Here is a 15,196-nt window from a genome sequence, read left to right on the forward strand (position 1 = left end):
CAGAGCGCCCGGCGCTTCGGGAACACCTCCGCAGCCTAGGCAGCCCTGCGGAGTTTCCCGCAGGGCTCCCCACGCTGAGGATAGCAGCCTGCCGCCCGGCGGGCGGGGTGCCCTGAAGCAGAGCGCCCCTCGCACTGGGCAGACATCGGCCAGCCCCACAAGCTCGGGGGACAGCAGGGAGGTGCAGCGCCACCATCCCGCTGTTCCTCGACCTGCTTTTGGGGGGGAAATAAAGGGATTTTTTTTCCTTTATTTCCCCCCAAAAAAACTAGGTGCGTCCTATGGGACAAAAAATACGGTACCTCTACAGTCCTTTTAAACAGTTCCTCAGTACACTCATTGCAAAATTCTTCCCTTTCTCTACCTCAAATCCATGCACCCCACCTCTTACAAGTCTGTTTAAAAGCTATGCTACAACCTTTTCAATATTAAGCACCAGCAGTCTGGTTCCACTGCAGTTCAAAATTCTCCAGTGCCTGGAAAACTCAAACCATTCCTTCCATCAACTTCCTCCTATTGATACATGCCAGCTCTGGAAGAGGCTGCATTTCTGAAAAAAATATTGCCACAGAGATCTTTGATTACAACATGCCTAACAAACATTTCCCAAGGTTGTTGGTGTCATGTGTACCACGACTGCTCTCCCATACTATTTAGACAATATGTGATGTCTGCAACCGTCAGACAAGGTAGGGAAGTCACTAAGTAACATGTCCCCTCTTAAAGGATCATTTCCCATGCCCAGCCCTAAGAACTTCATTCTGCAGAAGAGCTGTTAGCTCTAGGAGCAGGATACTCCTACCATGTATTTGAAGGTCTCCTCTCTGTTTCTCTCACCTTCTAAGGTCAGCTGTCTGAAGGAAACAGACTTATTCAAACCAGGAACTCCCTGCACTGAGCACACCATCACAACTTATATATGTTACATTCTTCAATACACTGGCCTAGTATAGTACATTTACTTATGGTAATTCTCAATCAGAACTCCTTTCTTCAAGTGATCCTCATTCTCTTTATAGATGGGAACCAATAAATGTGCCAGCCAGGCAGGCATGACTGCCTATGGGACTAGGAGACATCTCTATGATCCAAAGATGCAAACTGATAAACCATTTGACCAGACAACAATAAGCCTGCAGATGGGTACTAACAAAGGGGCTAGTCAGGTAAGCAAAAGTTACTTTCATATTTGCATTAGAATGATATAATCTGTAGCATTTGGGGGGAGGGGGAGTAACCTTTTTTGATCCGTGGGCCAGATTCTTACCAGGATCTTCCTAAAGGGCCAAATATGATTGGTGGGTAGAACTATGAAAGTTGAGGCTTCAGAGCATCTATGGCAGCAAGGTGCTGCTAAAAGGAAGCTTTTCTTCATTGTGGCAGCTGGTCCAATGTAATCCTCTTTGAAGCTTGGCAGGTTCAGGTACATGAGTTTCTTCTAGTGAGCTCTTTCACACCTAGATCAAACTGGATGGACCCCACATATCAGCTGATGTACAAGGTCAGCCCTGTTTAGCGCTGGGTTCCAGTGCATGAGAGTTCCCTGAAACCAGCCCTCTTACACAGAGGTAAATCCTGGTTGGTCAAGATGTGCATCAGCTAATGTGTGGGAGCACAGTCTGCTTTACACATAGGACAGAAGCTGTGCAAGGGGGCTTTGCAGTTGCTGACAAACACAATTCAATGAGTACTTCCTAACTACAAACTTGCTCCTTCAAGGGGAGTGCAACCCTATTCAGAAAAGGCAATATGACCCAGTTCCTGAACTTGAGACCTGCTAACCCACAATAGATATCAACATATACTGGTGACATTGTGCTGCAAATTCCTAATGACTGCTCCTAACAGCTTCATATAGAAGTTAAATAGCTTTGGGGTAAGATGTAGCCTGCAGCTCAGAATAATAAAAGAGGCTGTGAAATTCCTTACCCAGTTTATAATCACTTAGGATGCTCTTCATCCTTGCAATACACATACAAAATTGTGAAGATCCTCAGCATGCACCCATAGCTTCTTCCTTGTAGTATAATGTGCTTTATTCTGATTTCTGTGATGGGATGAGGAGTCTGTTGCTTGCTGAATCTCACTTAGGAGACTTCCATGCTGAGTAGCTTAGTATCTGGAAAATGTTATGCACACGTGCATTCCTGCCATCACTCATTATTATTTTAAAAGTCCCAATGCTGTTCAAACTGCTTTAAACCCTTTGTTTTTAGGCAGGGATGCTTGCACCAGGTACAAGACGAGACATTTATGACCAGAAGCTCACATTACAACCCATGGACAACACCACTATTTCACTACAAATGGGCACCAACAAAGTGGCTTCCCAGAAAGGGATGAGCGTTTATGGGCTTGGACGGCAAGTATATGATCCAAAGTATTGTGCTGCACCAACAGAACCTGTCATTCATAATGGAAGTCAAGGAACAGGAACTAATGGGTCAGAAATCAGCGATAGCGATTATCAGGCAGAATATCCAGATGACTATCACGGCGAATACCAAGATGAATATCAGAGAGATTATCACGGTCAGTACAGTGACCAGGGCATTGATTATTAGATTTGCCTTAAAAGCTCAGTATTAGTTTATTATTTTATTCAGTAAAGAACGAAACTAGCCTTGTGGAATTGTTACCCGTCTTCTTTACACATTATGCTTCATGTACCTAAGGAAATAATTGCCTTACATAACATTCCTTTTTCCTTTCTCTGCCCTTTCCTTCTCTAGTTGCCTTTAGTGCTGTAACAATTGCAGTCTACAGCATAACAACTGCATATGAAGTAAAAAGGAATACTGTGAAAGGGGGAGTTCTCTTATACAGCCAAGTCTTTTAATAATAAAAACTATGCATTTTTTTACAACCTTGTTCTGAAATGAGCATTTTACATACTCTATCAGCCCTTTCCTTTTTAAAAAAATGTTTTTATTTACAGTTCCATTATGTGGAAAACTGTAAGACTTAATTGTGGACCATGCCACAAAAACTGAGGTTGTGGCTTATTACCTGCAAGATTTCTGTCTGTTCATAAGTACTTGCTTGCTAACCTCTAAACTCACAGTAGACATAATAAATGTGCATTTGTGATTGTGTGTGTTCCATTCCAATATCTAAATTGACCAAGCTTATAGAAAAAGAGCTGTCTTGCTTAAAAAGGGAGCTTGTATAAATTCTGAGCCCACAGAAGTCTCCATGTTTTGATGGTGCGTTGACTTTTATTTCCTGTGCCATAATGTATCCATGTAGAATTGCCTTTTCTTTGAATTGTATTTATTGCCACATTTCTCATCATAAACCGATCTTGTTGTATTTTTTATAAATAAATTTTGTTTTCTTGGAGGCATGTGATAACTTGTGTTATTAAATACAAAATTCAAATTACAGAAAACATTTACAACTGTCCCTTTGTTTATAACTTATCCAAAACATATTCTTTCCTTTTCAACAAAACAATTCACTGGAGATTGGAAGTAATGCACTCATGTTGATTCTACCTTGCTGCTTATAACTTTTACTTGTAAAAAGAGAGTTCATTGCCAAAAGTTTAGAATCCAGAGAGATTCAAGGCAAAATTTACTTGCAGCCAGCAGTATGCTTTTGAGACTATAAAGAGGTGGTTTTGCTCAGAAAGGGGGGAAAGGCCTGTTGTGCAGATGTTCTTTGGGGAAATAAGGGCTTGTCTGAGTTGTGTGCCACATAACTTAATATGCAAACCAGTAGAGGGTCAGGCTGCATCTTGCCCTCTGCACACAAAGAAAATGACTACTCTTTTAGCAAACAGACTACTAGTAGTTGGGGATCATCATTTGATGTAATGGAACATAAGTTTATCATAAAATACTCTTGTATGTAAAAAGGAACAGTATAGAAGTAGTACAGTATAGAAATAGTGCAATTACTTACCCAGATAGCGCCTATAAATATGTCTAATTTAATGAGGCTTTGTCCCTTGAAGGATGCCAAAATAAAAGGAATGCATACAGCACATATTCCCAACCTCTTGGTCTTTGTTGTTAAAGACTTGCCTTCTTGACTGATCACTGATTCTCCTTTGCAGGATACAATTGTTCTTCAGGACATCAATGGTTTTGTTAATTTAGGACATGCACAATGTTCTCCATAAAGGACTGCAATGGAAGGAACCTAATCATATGAACATTACCAAAAATTCCTAGATAACATGATTCCACAACGTACTCCTTACCATAGGGGACCCTCTAACTAGCACTGCTTCTTAATCTATGACATGATTATTCACAGTTTAGATGTTATCCAGGCTGCATTGTATACAGGTGACTCCCAACTTACGCTGTGCCTGCATTCCAGGGATAGGATGCAAAGCCAAAATCAAGTGTAATAAAAACACATTGGGTTCAATGGCAGGTGGGATTGCCAAAGTCTTTTCCTCAGACACCAACCCCATTTTATTTTTTTCTACAGTTTTTTTTGCCAAGTGCATAAAACTGAATGCACACAAATTAAATGCACGTAAATTGTGAGTTACTTTTATATAAAAGTTGCTGAATCAATTTCATTGTGCTTTCTTAAGGGGCTTTATACCAAAAAGACAGTTTTATCATGTCGAAGTGCAAAAAACTTACAGCAGATTTGATAATTAGTATAATACGTCTTTAAATACTATTTCAATAAAACCATACATATTGATTTTTTTAGTTTTTCAGAGTTAGAGTGAGTTGATCATCTCTTCCAGTGCAAGAGGTACAAACTGATTTAGGAGATAATTTATCTCAAAATATTGGTAACCTTCACTTTTATCTGAATTTTGCTGTTTCTGTTGTGTACTTTTAGAACCATCTCAAGTTCTGGCCTATAGTTAGGAAAAATGAAAAGTGCATTGGATTAGTCATAATGGTAAGACAAAGTCTGTAAAGCAACACAAAGCATATGAAGAGATAAAAAGAGAAAGATTGGCATAGAAATAATACTTCAGATTATTCTGCTGGCGTACGTGTGTCTTTTGTTTTGGCAAAAATACGCAAAGACCCACATACAATGAGAAAGCCAAGTACAGCCATTCATAAACACAATAAACTTAAAACCACACTTCCAGACTGCCTGACTGGCTTATTTCCACGCACCAGAAAGTTCTGAAAAGAAAAAATATGCAAGAGCCTAAGCTCTGTCAGGGCTTACAACATGAGCACTACGTGCAGTTTTTCTTTCCTGGCAAAAACTATTTTGGCAGAAAAAAGATGGCTGCTACTGTAAAAACCATGCACAGAAAAACCCCCAATTTTTTAAAAACTCAAGTCAATTATGCTACAGATACACTAGTTTGTTTCAAAAATTATATTTTTTTAAATGGACACTAGAGTGAAATTATGTCAGAAACATTTTAAAGATGCTGCTACTATTTTTAGGAGAAACTACATATTATATACTTTATCTGTGCTCTACCTTAAAGATGCCCATGTAAAAGGGAAAACAGCAATTGGTTAGTGCTGTTTTTGTTGCTGATTTTAAAACTTGATCTCATTAACACACAAGCAGACAGTATCCCTCCTTTTTATGGTAAATATGTAGAATACAGCTTAAGGAAAATTACATTATTCAATGGAAGAATGTAGCGACATTGAAGAAACAGGCCATGGCAGCCTAATCCTCCAGTATATACCTAATATGGTCTGGGAAGATTACATATCAGAACGTAGCACTATGCTCATGTACCCACTATGCTTGGCTTTCAAACAGAAAGATGGTGCTAAAGCGTGTTCTGCTTAGTAAAGGTAAAGGTACCCCTGACCATTAGGTCCAGTTGTGACCGACTCTGGGGTTGCGGCGCTCATCTCGCTTTATTGGCCGAGGGAGCCAGCATACAGCTTCCGGGTCATGTGGCCAGCATGACTAAGCCGCTTCTGGTGAACCAGAGCAGCGCACGGAAACGCCGTTTACCTTCCCACCAGAGCGGTTCCTATTTATCTACTTGCACTTTGACATGCTTTCAAACTGCTAGGTTGGCAGGAGCAGGGACCGAGCAACGGGAGCTCACCCACGTCGCAGGGATTCAAACTGCTGACCTTCTGATCAGCAAGTCCTAGGCTCTGTGGTTTAACCCACAGCGCCACCCGCGTCCCAAGTGTAAGTGTTCTGCTTACACGAGCAAAATATCCCACTCTGAAATTAGGAATAATTCTTCCAAAAGTATCCTCCTCCCCTCTCTAGAAGTACTGTACTGGAAACACAAAGTATAAAATACATTTGTACTGCAAAGAAAACACACCTTGTTATTTGATGTCCATATATTATGGCATTTACTTGTTTCTTACCATAGGCTGAAGTTCTGTGCCATATTCCTTGTTATGAAGGATATTTTTATTTCTGTGTGTGTTCTCTGCAAACTTGCTGCTCTGATCCAAAAAGTTCTACAAAGAACAAAACAACCAGTTGATTGACAACCTACTTCTGATTCTTTTTAGCCAAAGCTGATGTTTTCTGCGGTAATACAGATATTTGCAAAAGGAAAATATCTGCCCTTAAGAACATAAGAATCACCTGCTGGATGAGGCTAACGGCCCAACTATTTTAGCATCCTGTTGTCACAGTGGCCAACCAGATGCCTATGGGAAGTCTGAAAGTAGGACTTCAGCACAATAGCACTTTCCCCACTAGTGATTCCCAGCAGCTGGCATTCAGAGGCATGCTATCTCCAACAGTGGAGGCAGAATATAGCTTTACTGTCCATGCATTTGTCTAATCTTTTAAAGCCACCCAGGTGGCCTTTCACATTCTCAAAGTGAATTCCATGGTTTAAATATGCAGTGTGTGTAGTAGTACTTTTTTCCCATCCTACATTTTCCAATATTCAACTTCATTGGATATTTCTGAGTTTTAATGTTATGAGGGAGGAAAGATGTTTTTTCATTCACTTTCTTCATAAATTTATACACCTTGATTGCGTCTCCTCTTAACTCACCTTTTTTCTACACTAGAAAGCCCCAAATGTTACGATCAAGGAGTTTCTCCACCTCCCTGATCAATTTGGTTGTCCTTTTCTAGACCTCTTGATAGAAGAATAGTTGAGGAAAATATCAGTGCTGTTCTGTTGGCCTTGCATTTCATGTTCTACTGGACCAACTTTTTACTCAAACACTTGCATACTCTCACACCAAGAAATGTTGGTATATATTTAAAATATATAATTAAAACTATACTCCTAAGCACAATTATCAGGAACTCCTATTAAAATGAATGTGATTTTATCTGTATAAACATATAGAATTGGTACTTAAGGATAAAATGCTAAGGATATTAGCAGGAGGACCCACTGAAAATAAGTGGGACTGGTTTCCTGATTATGTTGTTAGCTTTTATACCTTAAGATGTGTTGTAGAAAAACGGGGGGGGGGGGGGTTGACTTGTTGCTGCCCAACTCCCTAAGGGACTGAGTCCCCCTGGTCCATGATCGGTCATAGATGAATGGACGGAGGCAGGATGAAGTGAAAGCAAGGCAGATTTTTAATTTTTTGTTGCAACAGAGTTCTCTCCTCCCCTTGCACGGAGGTAAGAGAGACCAAGAACCAAGTATGCAGGAACCTTTAAAGACTTTTGAAACTGCCCAACCCCTTAGCCAAAGACCACCCTAAAAGAATCATACATACATCACAGGATGCGGTCAACAATAGAAGGAATTGTTTAAGGCTTTAATCCTACAAACACCTGGGAGTAAAACCTACTGAGCATAATAGGGATTATCTGAGTAAACGTGCACCAGATTGTACTGCACATCATATTAAGACAGTAATCCTACACACACTTATCTGGATGTAAACCCAATCTGATTCTGTCATAAGCCCTGTAGAGACTTCTTGGGAGGACTGCTCTCACTCCAAAGGACTGGAGTGAGAATGTGGAGTTGAACCCTGTCTAGAAAAAGCTGGTCTGGATGCTGGGGAGGGACCTAATGGGTTGCTTGAAGAGAGTCCCACCTCACTGTTATTGCATAGCCTTAAGGCAGAGGCAGAACCACTGATGCAACTTCAATTCCATCTCCTCTAAGTGAAGCTCTCCCCAACCCCAGGAAGGTGACTGAGACCAGGCTCATCTCCACCTCTGTGGCCAAAGACATGGCAAAGATTATCCGGGTGTGAACAGACCTACAGAAGTGCCTGCTTACTTGCCCAAGCTAAAGTTTTGTCTAACTGCTTACCATTAATTCTTGGTCCATGAAGTAAGGTTTCTCTGCAGATCCATCATTTGTTTCTCTGTCAACAGCAAAGCAAAGCAACAGGGCATCCACTATTGTCTGAAATACTGATAAGAAGTTGTGGGCGATGAGATAAGCCAAAAAAGCAACCAGCAGCAGTGGAACTACCCAAACGTGTAATTCACGGTTGTAGTTAAATGCCATCAAACCTCCAAAAACTGTGAAACATATCACAAACACCTGTATGAAAATAAATGTTGAGACTATATTTCAGAAGAAGCTATTGCAGACTTCACTCACCAAAGATGACCAAAACATTTAAGTGTATTTAGCATTTAGAGATTATTGCATTCAAAAGATTACAGGGAATGTCTTATTTCAAACCTTCCCTCTTCTTGCAAAATTGTATGCTTTGTTCTTTTTAATTCTTATCTGTATATTATCTTAAATTAAGACTATTAACTGCTTGAGGAAAGCAGCACCATTTTCCAATGCTTGCTTCAGATGTAATGGCAAATTATGGTTTGGCATTACATGAACAAGCCTCATGCTTGTGCGATTATCTCCTTCCTCTCCTTGTGCAGCCTGATTCCCTCTGAGTTATAACATCACAACAATTCGCCAGCTTGCTACTACAACAGGACTGGAGAAACTACAGTGTGCACAAAGGGACCACTGGTCTTATCTGTAAGGTATTCTTAAGATGTCTTCAGGTGGGGTATTAGTTTTCTCCTAGTGCTTGCCCTTCTGACTCACACAAAATAGGAAGTCAGGGAGGGCGCAAAGGAAAGGCACTGCAACTCAAACTCATATAATGCCAAGTCACAATATTGCAGAATGCCCAACCCAACTCAAACAGGACTTCCCTGTTTACTTAAAAATGTCAAACTTTGTTATTTCTCTATAAAGATCACTCATGAATCCTAATTTATTTCTATATATTATACTGTACTGATTAGGGGAGATTTCAAGTAAGGAGCAATATTAATTGCCATGCGAGGAGAACTGAGCTTTGAGATTTTCGAATTCCATTGTTACAAAAAATATTGACAAGACAGTATTTTCAGTTAATAATCAATGGCACAGTGATAATAAGGTTTTACCTTTCCTAGAAATATAACAAAGTCACTGAAGCAGCTGATTGCTGTGGCATTAGCTGAACTTTTTGATAAAATAACAGCAGCATCTTCTGCTGAGGTCCAAAAGTATGTCCCATTTATGGCTGTTGCTGTGTATGCATTCTGTAATTAGAATGTAAATTGGTTTAGTTTTTTTTAAAAAAGGAAGGAAGGAGAAAGAAAAGTAGAAGGTAGAAATCTTAACCCAGCCAAAGTTACTTCAAAATCAGATTTGACAAAAGCATTCCATAATTCTATGAAAAATATCTTGCATAATCTTTGAACCTAATTTTCAAAAACCATAGAACTTCTTCTTAACTGAAATGGTTAACAAAGTTAAAAAAATACAGCTAAACCTCTTACCACAAATTAAACAGTTTTCTTTAAATCTCTGAAGATCAATGCCTAGCATTCCTCAAGGATTTAGTTACTGAAGTACAAAGTGGGTATATAAATGAAAGAGGAATGTGTGAAACTGTGTACAATTATTCTTTTCAGCCGTCTGAAAGCAGTCGTATTTTGTTTGGAGAAAAAGAAAAAGAATTACATCATTCTTGAACTATTTTTTAAAAAGCCATCTCATATTGGCATTCTTAACAGAGATTAGCAGAAAGCAAAGTGATTCTGCCAAAAGAATTTATAGTTTTCCATATTTATTTGGGATTTGAATACATTACAGTTAGTTTGCTTTTTTGAAACTGAAAAATTCCTCAGCATCTGCCAAAAAGTGTCGCTCAGACTAAGATTTATGCCCCAAATTTGAATTTTCTTTTCATAATTAGGAAAGTTTTGGGCTTTGATTTAATGAATGTACATCATTGCACTTAATATAGCAGTGGAGGTGGAAGAAAAATCAAACGAAACGTAACTTGCAAACATGAATTCTATTGGTAGCTGACTACTTTAGCAATTTCTAAAGGGGTGACAGAGTTCATTGGTTGCAGCAAAAAAAACCTAAGATCCTTGTGGCACTTTAAAGATCAAGCATTTATTTTGAAATATGTTTCTGTGGACTTATATCAGGTGAAATGAAATCCATGAAAACTTATGCCTTTACAGTTGCAGCCCCCATCTGCGGAACATTCTCCCTACTGAGATCTGCCTGGTACCTTCACTGACATCTTTACGGTGCCTGGTAAAAACATAACTCACTCCTCCCCACCAGGCTGTTGATGGACTACTATGATGATGTATTTGCTTTTACTGTGCTGCCACACCTTCCTGCAGCTGATATGGAGGGATGTTGTTGTAGGTTTTCTATAAATTGCATGCATTTTAGTACGAATGTGTCAATATTATAATGTTTTTAAACATGTTTTAAGTCTCTTGGACACCTCTGTGTAACAAGCAACTAACAAGCATAGCAAATAAAACAATTTGTTAGTCCTTAACATAACACAAGATTCTTTACAGATAGGAAGCCGTGTTGGTCTGCCGTAGTCGAAACAAACTAACAAGATTCTTTGTTGTTTTGACAATTTTAACATGTTTTGTTAAAGACTTAAATCCTTTGCTAGTTCATATGTTCACCGCAAGTCCAAGACCAAGATAACCAAAATTGCAACGGCAGTACAAACTAGCAAGTCTGGAACACAGACAATTCAGTTACACTTACACCCAAAGCATTTGAGAGACTACTTAATCCTTTATATACCTAGTAAGTCACTGTGGTCTACAATATAGCTTTTCCTTCAAGTTCTAAAGATACCAGAAACCCACTCCATCAAGACTCAGAGCAGGGCCTTGTTCTGCAGAGCAGCACTCCTGTCGAGACACGACAGACGCCCACTATCTGAACTTTCTGGAAACAACTGAAGACAGTTTTGTTCTAAGAAGCTTTCCTAGCTGGATGAATAGGTCTCTGATATATCTGCTGTTATTTCCCGTGTTGGGGTGTTACTGGTGTGTGTGTGTGTTATTCAGCTGTTTTTACTGTATTTTGCACAGCGCCTTGAGATCTGTGTGGAAGGTGATAAATAAATAAGTGACTATCCTACAACTCCCTTTTAGAAGAAATTCAGCCCCTATGTTCCAGTGCCTGGGAACCAAAGACTATACTTCTCACAGATAAATAAGGAATGGGATTGTTTACATATTTTGAAATAGCACAGTAGACAAAAAAAAAAAAAAAGTACTTGGGGGGAAAAACATCCCTCTGTACTTCACAACACAGAATGAATGTCAAGGGTCTTGGAAAAACTGACCTGTTAGCTTCATGAGAAAAGCCCTGTGGCACAGGTCCAAGCCCTAAAGTTTCCTGCTTCTGAAGAATAATTGCAACTTTGTGTAACAGCTGAATTCAGTCTTCCATTCTAGGACTCTATTAAAAATGAGCTCAGTGAAAAGAGGAGAGCCATAGCAACAAAATCTTCTTTTAAAAGAAGCCAAAAACAAGCTGGTCAGACGTGATTGTATTTACCGTATTTTTCGCTCTATAGGACGCACCCGACCATAGGACGCACCTTGTTTTAGAGGGGGAGAACAAGAAAAAAAAATCTCCCCCTCTCTGCTCAGCACCCCTTCAGCGAAGCAGCAGGAGAAATGGAGCCCCTTCCATTTCTCCTCCCACTTCGCTGAAGGGGGCTGCGCAGCTCTCCCTCTCTGCAGAAGCCAGGAAAGTCTTGCTCTCCTGGCTTCAGCAAAAGGAACCCAAAGCCTTTGGAGCATAGCACGAGGTCCCGCTACGCTCCGGAGGCTTCAGGCAGCTATCCCTGAAGCCTGGAGAGCGATAGGGGTCGGAGGCTTCGCGCTGCTATCGCTGAAGCCAAGGAGCCTGCATTTGCTCCATAGGATGCACACACATTTCCCCTTAATTTTTGGAGGGGAAAAGTGCGTCCTATAGAGCGAAAAATATGGTAGCTTCTTTGGTTTGCTCATACAATCTGGTTGGTCTCAATCCACGCCACATACAGAATTGTTCCAACCCAGGTACATAATAGTTCAGCTCATTCAGACACCCTTTTATTCCTATTTGTAGTCTGCCTACCCTGTCATAAGTAGTCTACCTATATCCAGGGACAACACACCACAGCTCCAGCATGGTACATCATTTATAATCTGTGTGCCATCTTACTGAACTTTAATCAATAGCACAGTGAGGATTAGGAAGACCTAGGCTGAAAACTCCAGAGCTCAAAGGGTGGCATTTAGCTAGCCACTCTCTCTCAGCCTAACTAACCTATCTCACAGAGTTGTGTGTAGCTACCATGAGACCAGTTTTGCTGAAGGCGAGAGAGAATAAAAATTGCTTAATTGCTTAATTAATTATTCAATGAGACACATATCCACGTGCAGCTTTCACCAGCATGCTGCCTCCAGATCCTCCAGACTACAATTCCTAACAACCTCAATTTACCACTACTGCAAAATAAATAAATAAATAATAAAAATCCACAACAGCAAGGTATGAAAAAATGGGATGGTAATTAGAGGAAAACTAGGAGACTGACTATAAGAGAGATCTTCCTACAGAAGTTTCCGATTAGACTTAATTGTTCTTTCTTAAAACCATCAAAAATAGGATGATACTAAATATTTAGTATGACTAGCAGACTGAATTCATGAAATTACAATTTTGCATTTACAGATTATTTATTATACAATATTTCACATTTCTTTTTTTTTTTAAAAAAAGCCCAAAATAGATAAGAGAAGTTACGTAACTCCATAAAATAATTGTGTCAAGGAAACATTAAGAAAACATTCTATATAATAATTTCAAGCATAATTTTAAGTAGCAAAACCACCCAGTTATCCTATAAACACCCATTCAAAAATGCATTTTCATAACTTATATCATCAAAGATTTAACATAATAAAAAACAAGAAGGACATATGAAGATAGAGATTGCTGATAAGTATAAACTAATTGTCATATCTCTAACTTGGGACTAATCTGTCTTGTAGCTGCTTTGAGAGCCAACAGACTCTAAGGATAGCGAAGCATGCACAAAAATCTCATGTGGTAGCATCAACCAAGCACACAATTGTTTACTCCTCAAAGACCATAGTAGTAGATAATGCTTATTTTTGTGACAAACATGCCAGTCACAATATACAGCTGTGATAGTGACCAACAGAATTAGCATTTCTGAACCAATGCTAAACTGAGCAAGTAAAAATTAAATAACTTTTGAAGTATTTTCCTTAAAAACCTCAATTTTCATTCAGATTTTTTGCAGTAAAAAAATCAAGTATCTATACAAAACTTCACCTGATATAACATACCTGGTTTAAGCATCTTAGGCCTCTTTCTAGGCACCAGAAACAGCAACAGCAGCATTTGAATATGCATCTTGCACATGTATTCTTCTGCAGTGGGGAACAGCACTAATTAGTTGTCAAAGCCAGAAACATATTTGCAAATTAAGTTTTCCTTTTTCCAGGACACCCACTGTCAGAAAGCAGTGTGAAGTACTTCTGCATCAGCTATGTAGTTACCACCTCTGTTGTGTTATGTTCTTGGTTTAGTCCTGGCGCATTTCTTGTGTTTTGTCTGAAACAGACATACCATGGGTTCGGACAACATGACAAGTCATATTATGGCTTCCTCGAGACAATGCAGGACCATGTATGAGGGGGAGGCACATTCACAATTAAACTATGGTTTAAGACAAACTGTGCCTTAACAAGACATGTAGATCAGGCCTGTGAATAATTTTGGTTAAGCTTCCATCTGCTTAGAAAATAGAGAAACAGAAAGGCTTAATGCTGTGTGTTTAGCAAATATACGGTAGTTTGCAGCTTGACACCCAGGCAGCTACATATTGTCTTATTTCTTAAGGGGGGGGGAGAAGGGGAATTCCTTCCAACAGAAAGCTGTTGCAACTGCAAAACCTATAGGACAGTTGTACAGTACATGGAGCTCTGTGGACCATAAGAAACATAATTTTGGGTGTGATCTTCAGACAGGCAGTAAATAAATGTTTATACTAGCAGCAGCAGCAGAAGCAGAAGCAGCAGCAGCGTATTAGATAGCCTGTTATGTTCTTGGGATTGATACCCGAAAACAGGGTCTCAGTGTAAAGTAGGACATTCTGTATAGGAAAGATCACTAGAACTTTTACTGAAACACTGGTATGATCCAGACATTTTAGCAGCATCTTGTCTCCTTCATTTGTAGATCAAATTCCCATAACACAGACTTTCTGGGAAACTTAGTCTTACAATTATGCAGTGATCTCCAATGTATTATTATGTAATTATGTATTACATTATTACAACATTCTGCACAGATCACAAAAGCCACTGTCATTCAATACTATTTATTCTCCTTTAGAAGAGGAAAATAAAAGCTAGAAAAGCTCTTTTAATAACTACATTATGTGACAGAGATGAGCAGAACAAAAAAATATTTTTTTATTATTTTAATGTAAATAAAATGTTTAAAGGATTCAGGATATTTTAAAAATAAAAATGCTGGGAATTAGAAATTAAATCTAAAATTAATTCCTGTAATAAGCATTGCATTTTCTTGATTTGTGCCATCAGCCTTTTCCTGAACAGTCCCCAACATTCAAAATGGCCTTGTGCTTGTAAACTATTCAGAAGCTTTAGCTTCTTCAGAATGTGGCAGCTTAGTGCCTAAGGAGGGTGTGTGAGGAAAATGAATTACTTTAGTGTTTATAATTCCACTAGCTCCATACTATCTTCACAGTCATAATTCAAAGTTCCAGTTTTAATCCATGAAACCCTAAATACTTCTTTTGTCAAAATCTGTCTGTTTAGGTTGGTTTCCAGAGATGAAGGCAGGGGTGGGGAACTAATTAGGCACACAAGTCAGAGGTTCCTCACCCCTAGTTTACAGGTAAGCCATCAAGGGGTGGAGACTTTTAAGACTGCACAATGGAAATGTTGTGTCTTGAACTTTGGAACCTGATGTGAACATTTGGAATCGGGATGATACTGAGCT

The 15,196-nt window shown here is 39.2% G+C and overlaps 2 protein-coding genes across 6 annotated transcripts in view; one reads left to right on the forward strand and one right to left on the reverse strand.

Annotated features, from left to right (window-relative positions):
* The window catches only part of CNN3 (calponin 3), a 29,090-nt gene extending 25,748 nt beyond the window's left edge, over nt 1-3,342 (forward strand). Inside the window, exons 6-7 of the mRNA XM_079981683.1 lie at nt 1,020-1,166; nt 2,217-3,342. Coding sequence (XP_079837809.1) covers nt 1,020-1,166; nt 2,217-2,564 — 495 coding nt within the window. The 3' untranslated portion in view covers nt 2,565-3,342. The remainder of the gene's footprint in view (nt 1-1,019; nt 1,167-2,216) is intronic.
* Nucleotides 3,343-4,610: 1,268 nt separating this feature from the next.
* Nucleotides 4,611-15,196, reverse strand: part of SLC44A3 (solute carrier family 44 member 3) — a 96,772-nt gene continuing 86,186 nt past the window's right edge. For all 5 annotated transcript variants that reach the window (XM_079981366.1, XM_079981367.1, XM_079981365.1 and 2 more), the window contains 5 exons: nt 13,513-13,596; nt 9,271-9,408; nt 8,171-8,407; nt 6,291-6,386; nt 4,611-4,831 (listed from right to left, as the gene is read on the reverse strand). In XM_079981366.1, the coding sequence (XP_079837492.1) occupies nt 4,820-4,831; nt 6,291-6,386; nt 8,171-8,407; nt 9,271-9,408; nt 13,513-13,596 (567 nt within the window). In that variant the 3' untranslated portion in view covers nt 4,611-4,819. The remainder of the gene's footprint in view (nt 4,832-6,290; nt 6,387-8,170; nt 8,408-9,270; nt 9,409-13,512; nt 13,597-15,196) is intronic.

Source organism: Podarcis cretensis, assembly GCF_951804945.1.
Source record: "Podarcis cretensis genome assembly, chromosome: 6".
In the NCBI taxonomy this organism is placed as follows: Eukaryota; Metazoa; Chordata; class Lepidosauria; order Squamata; family Lacertidae; genus Podarcis; species Podarcis cretensis.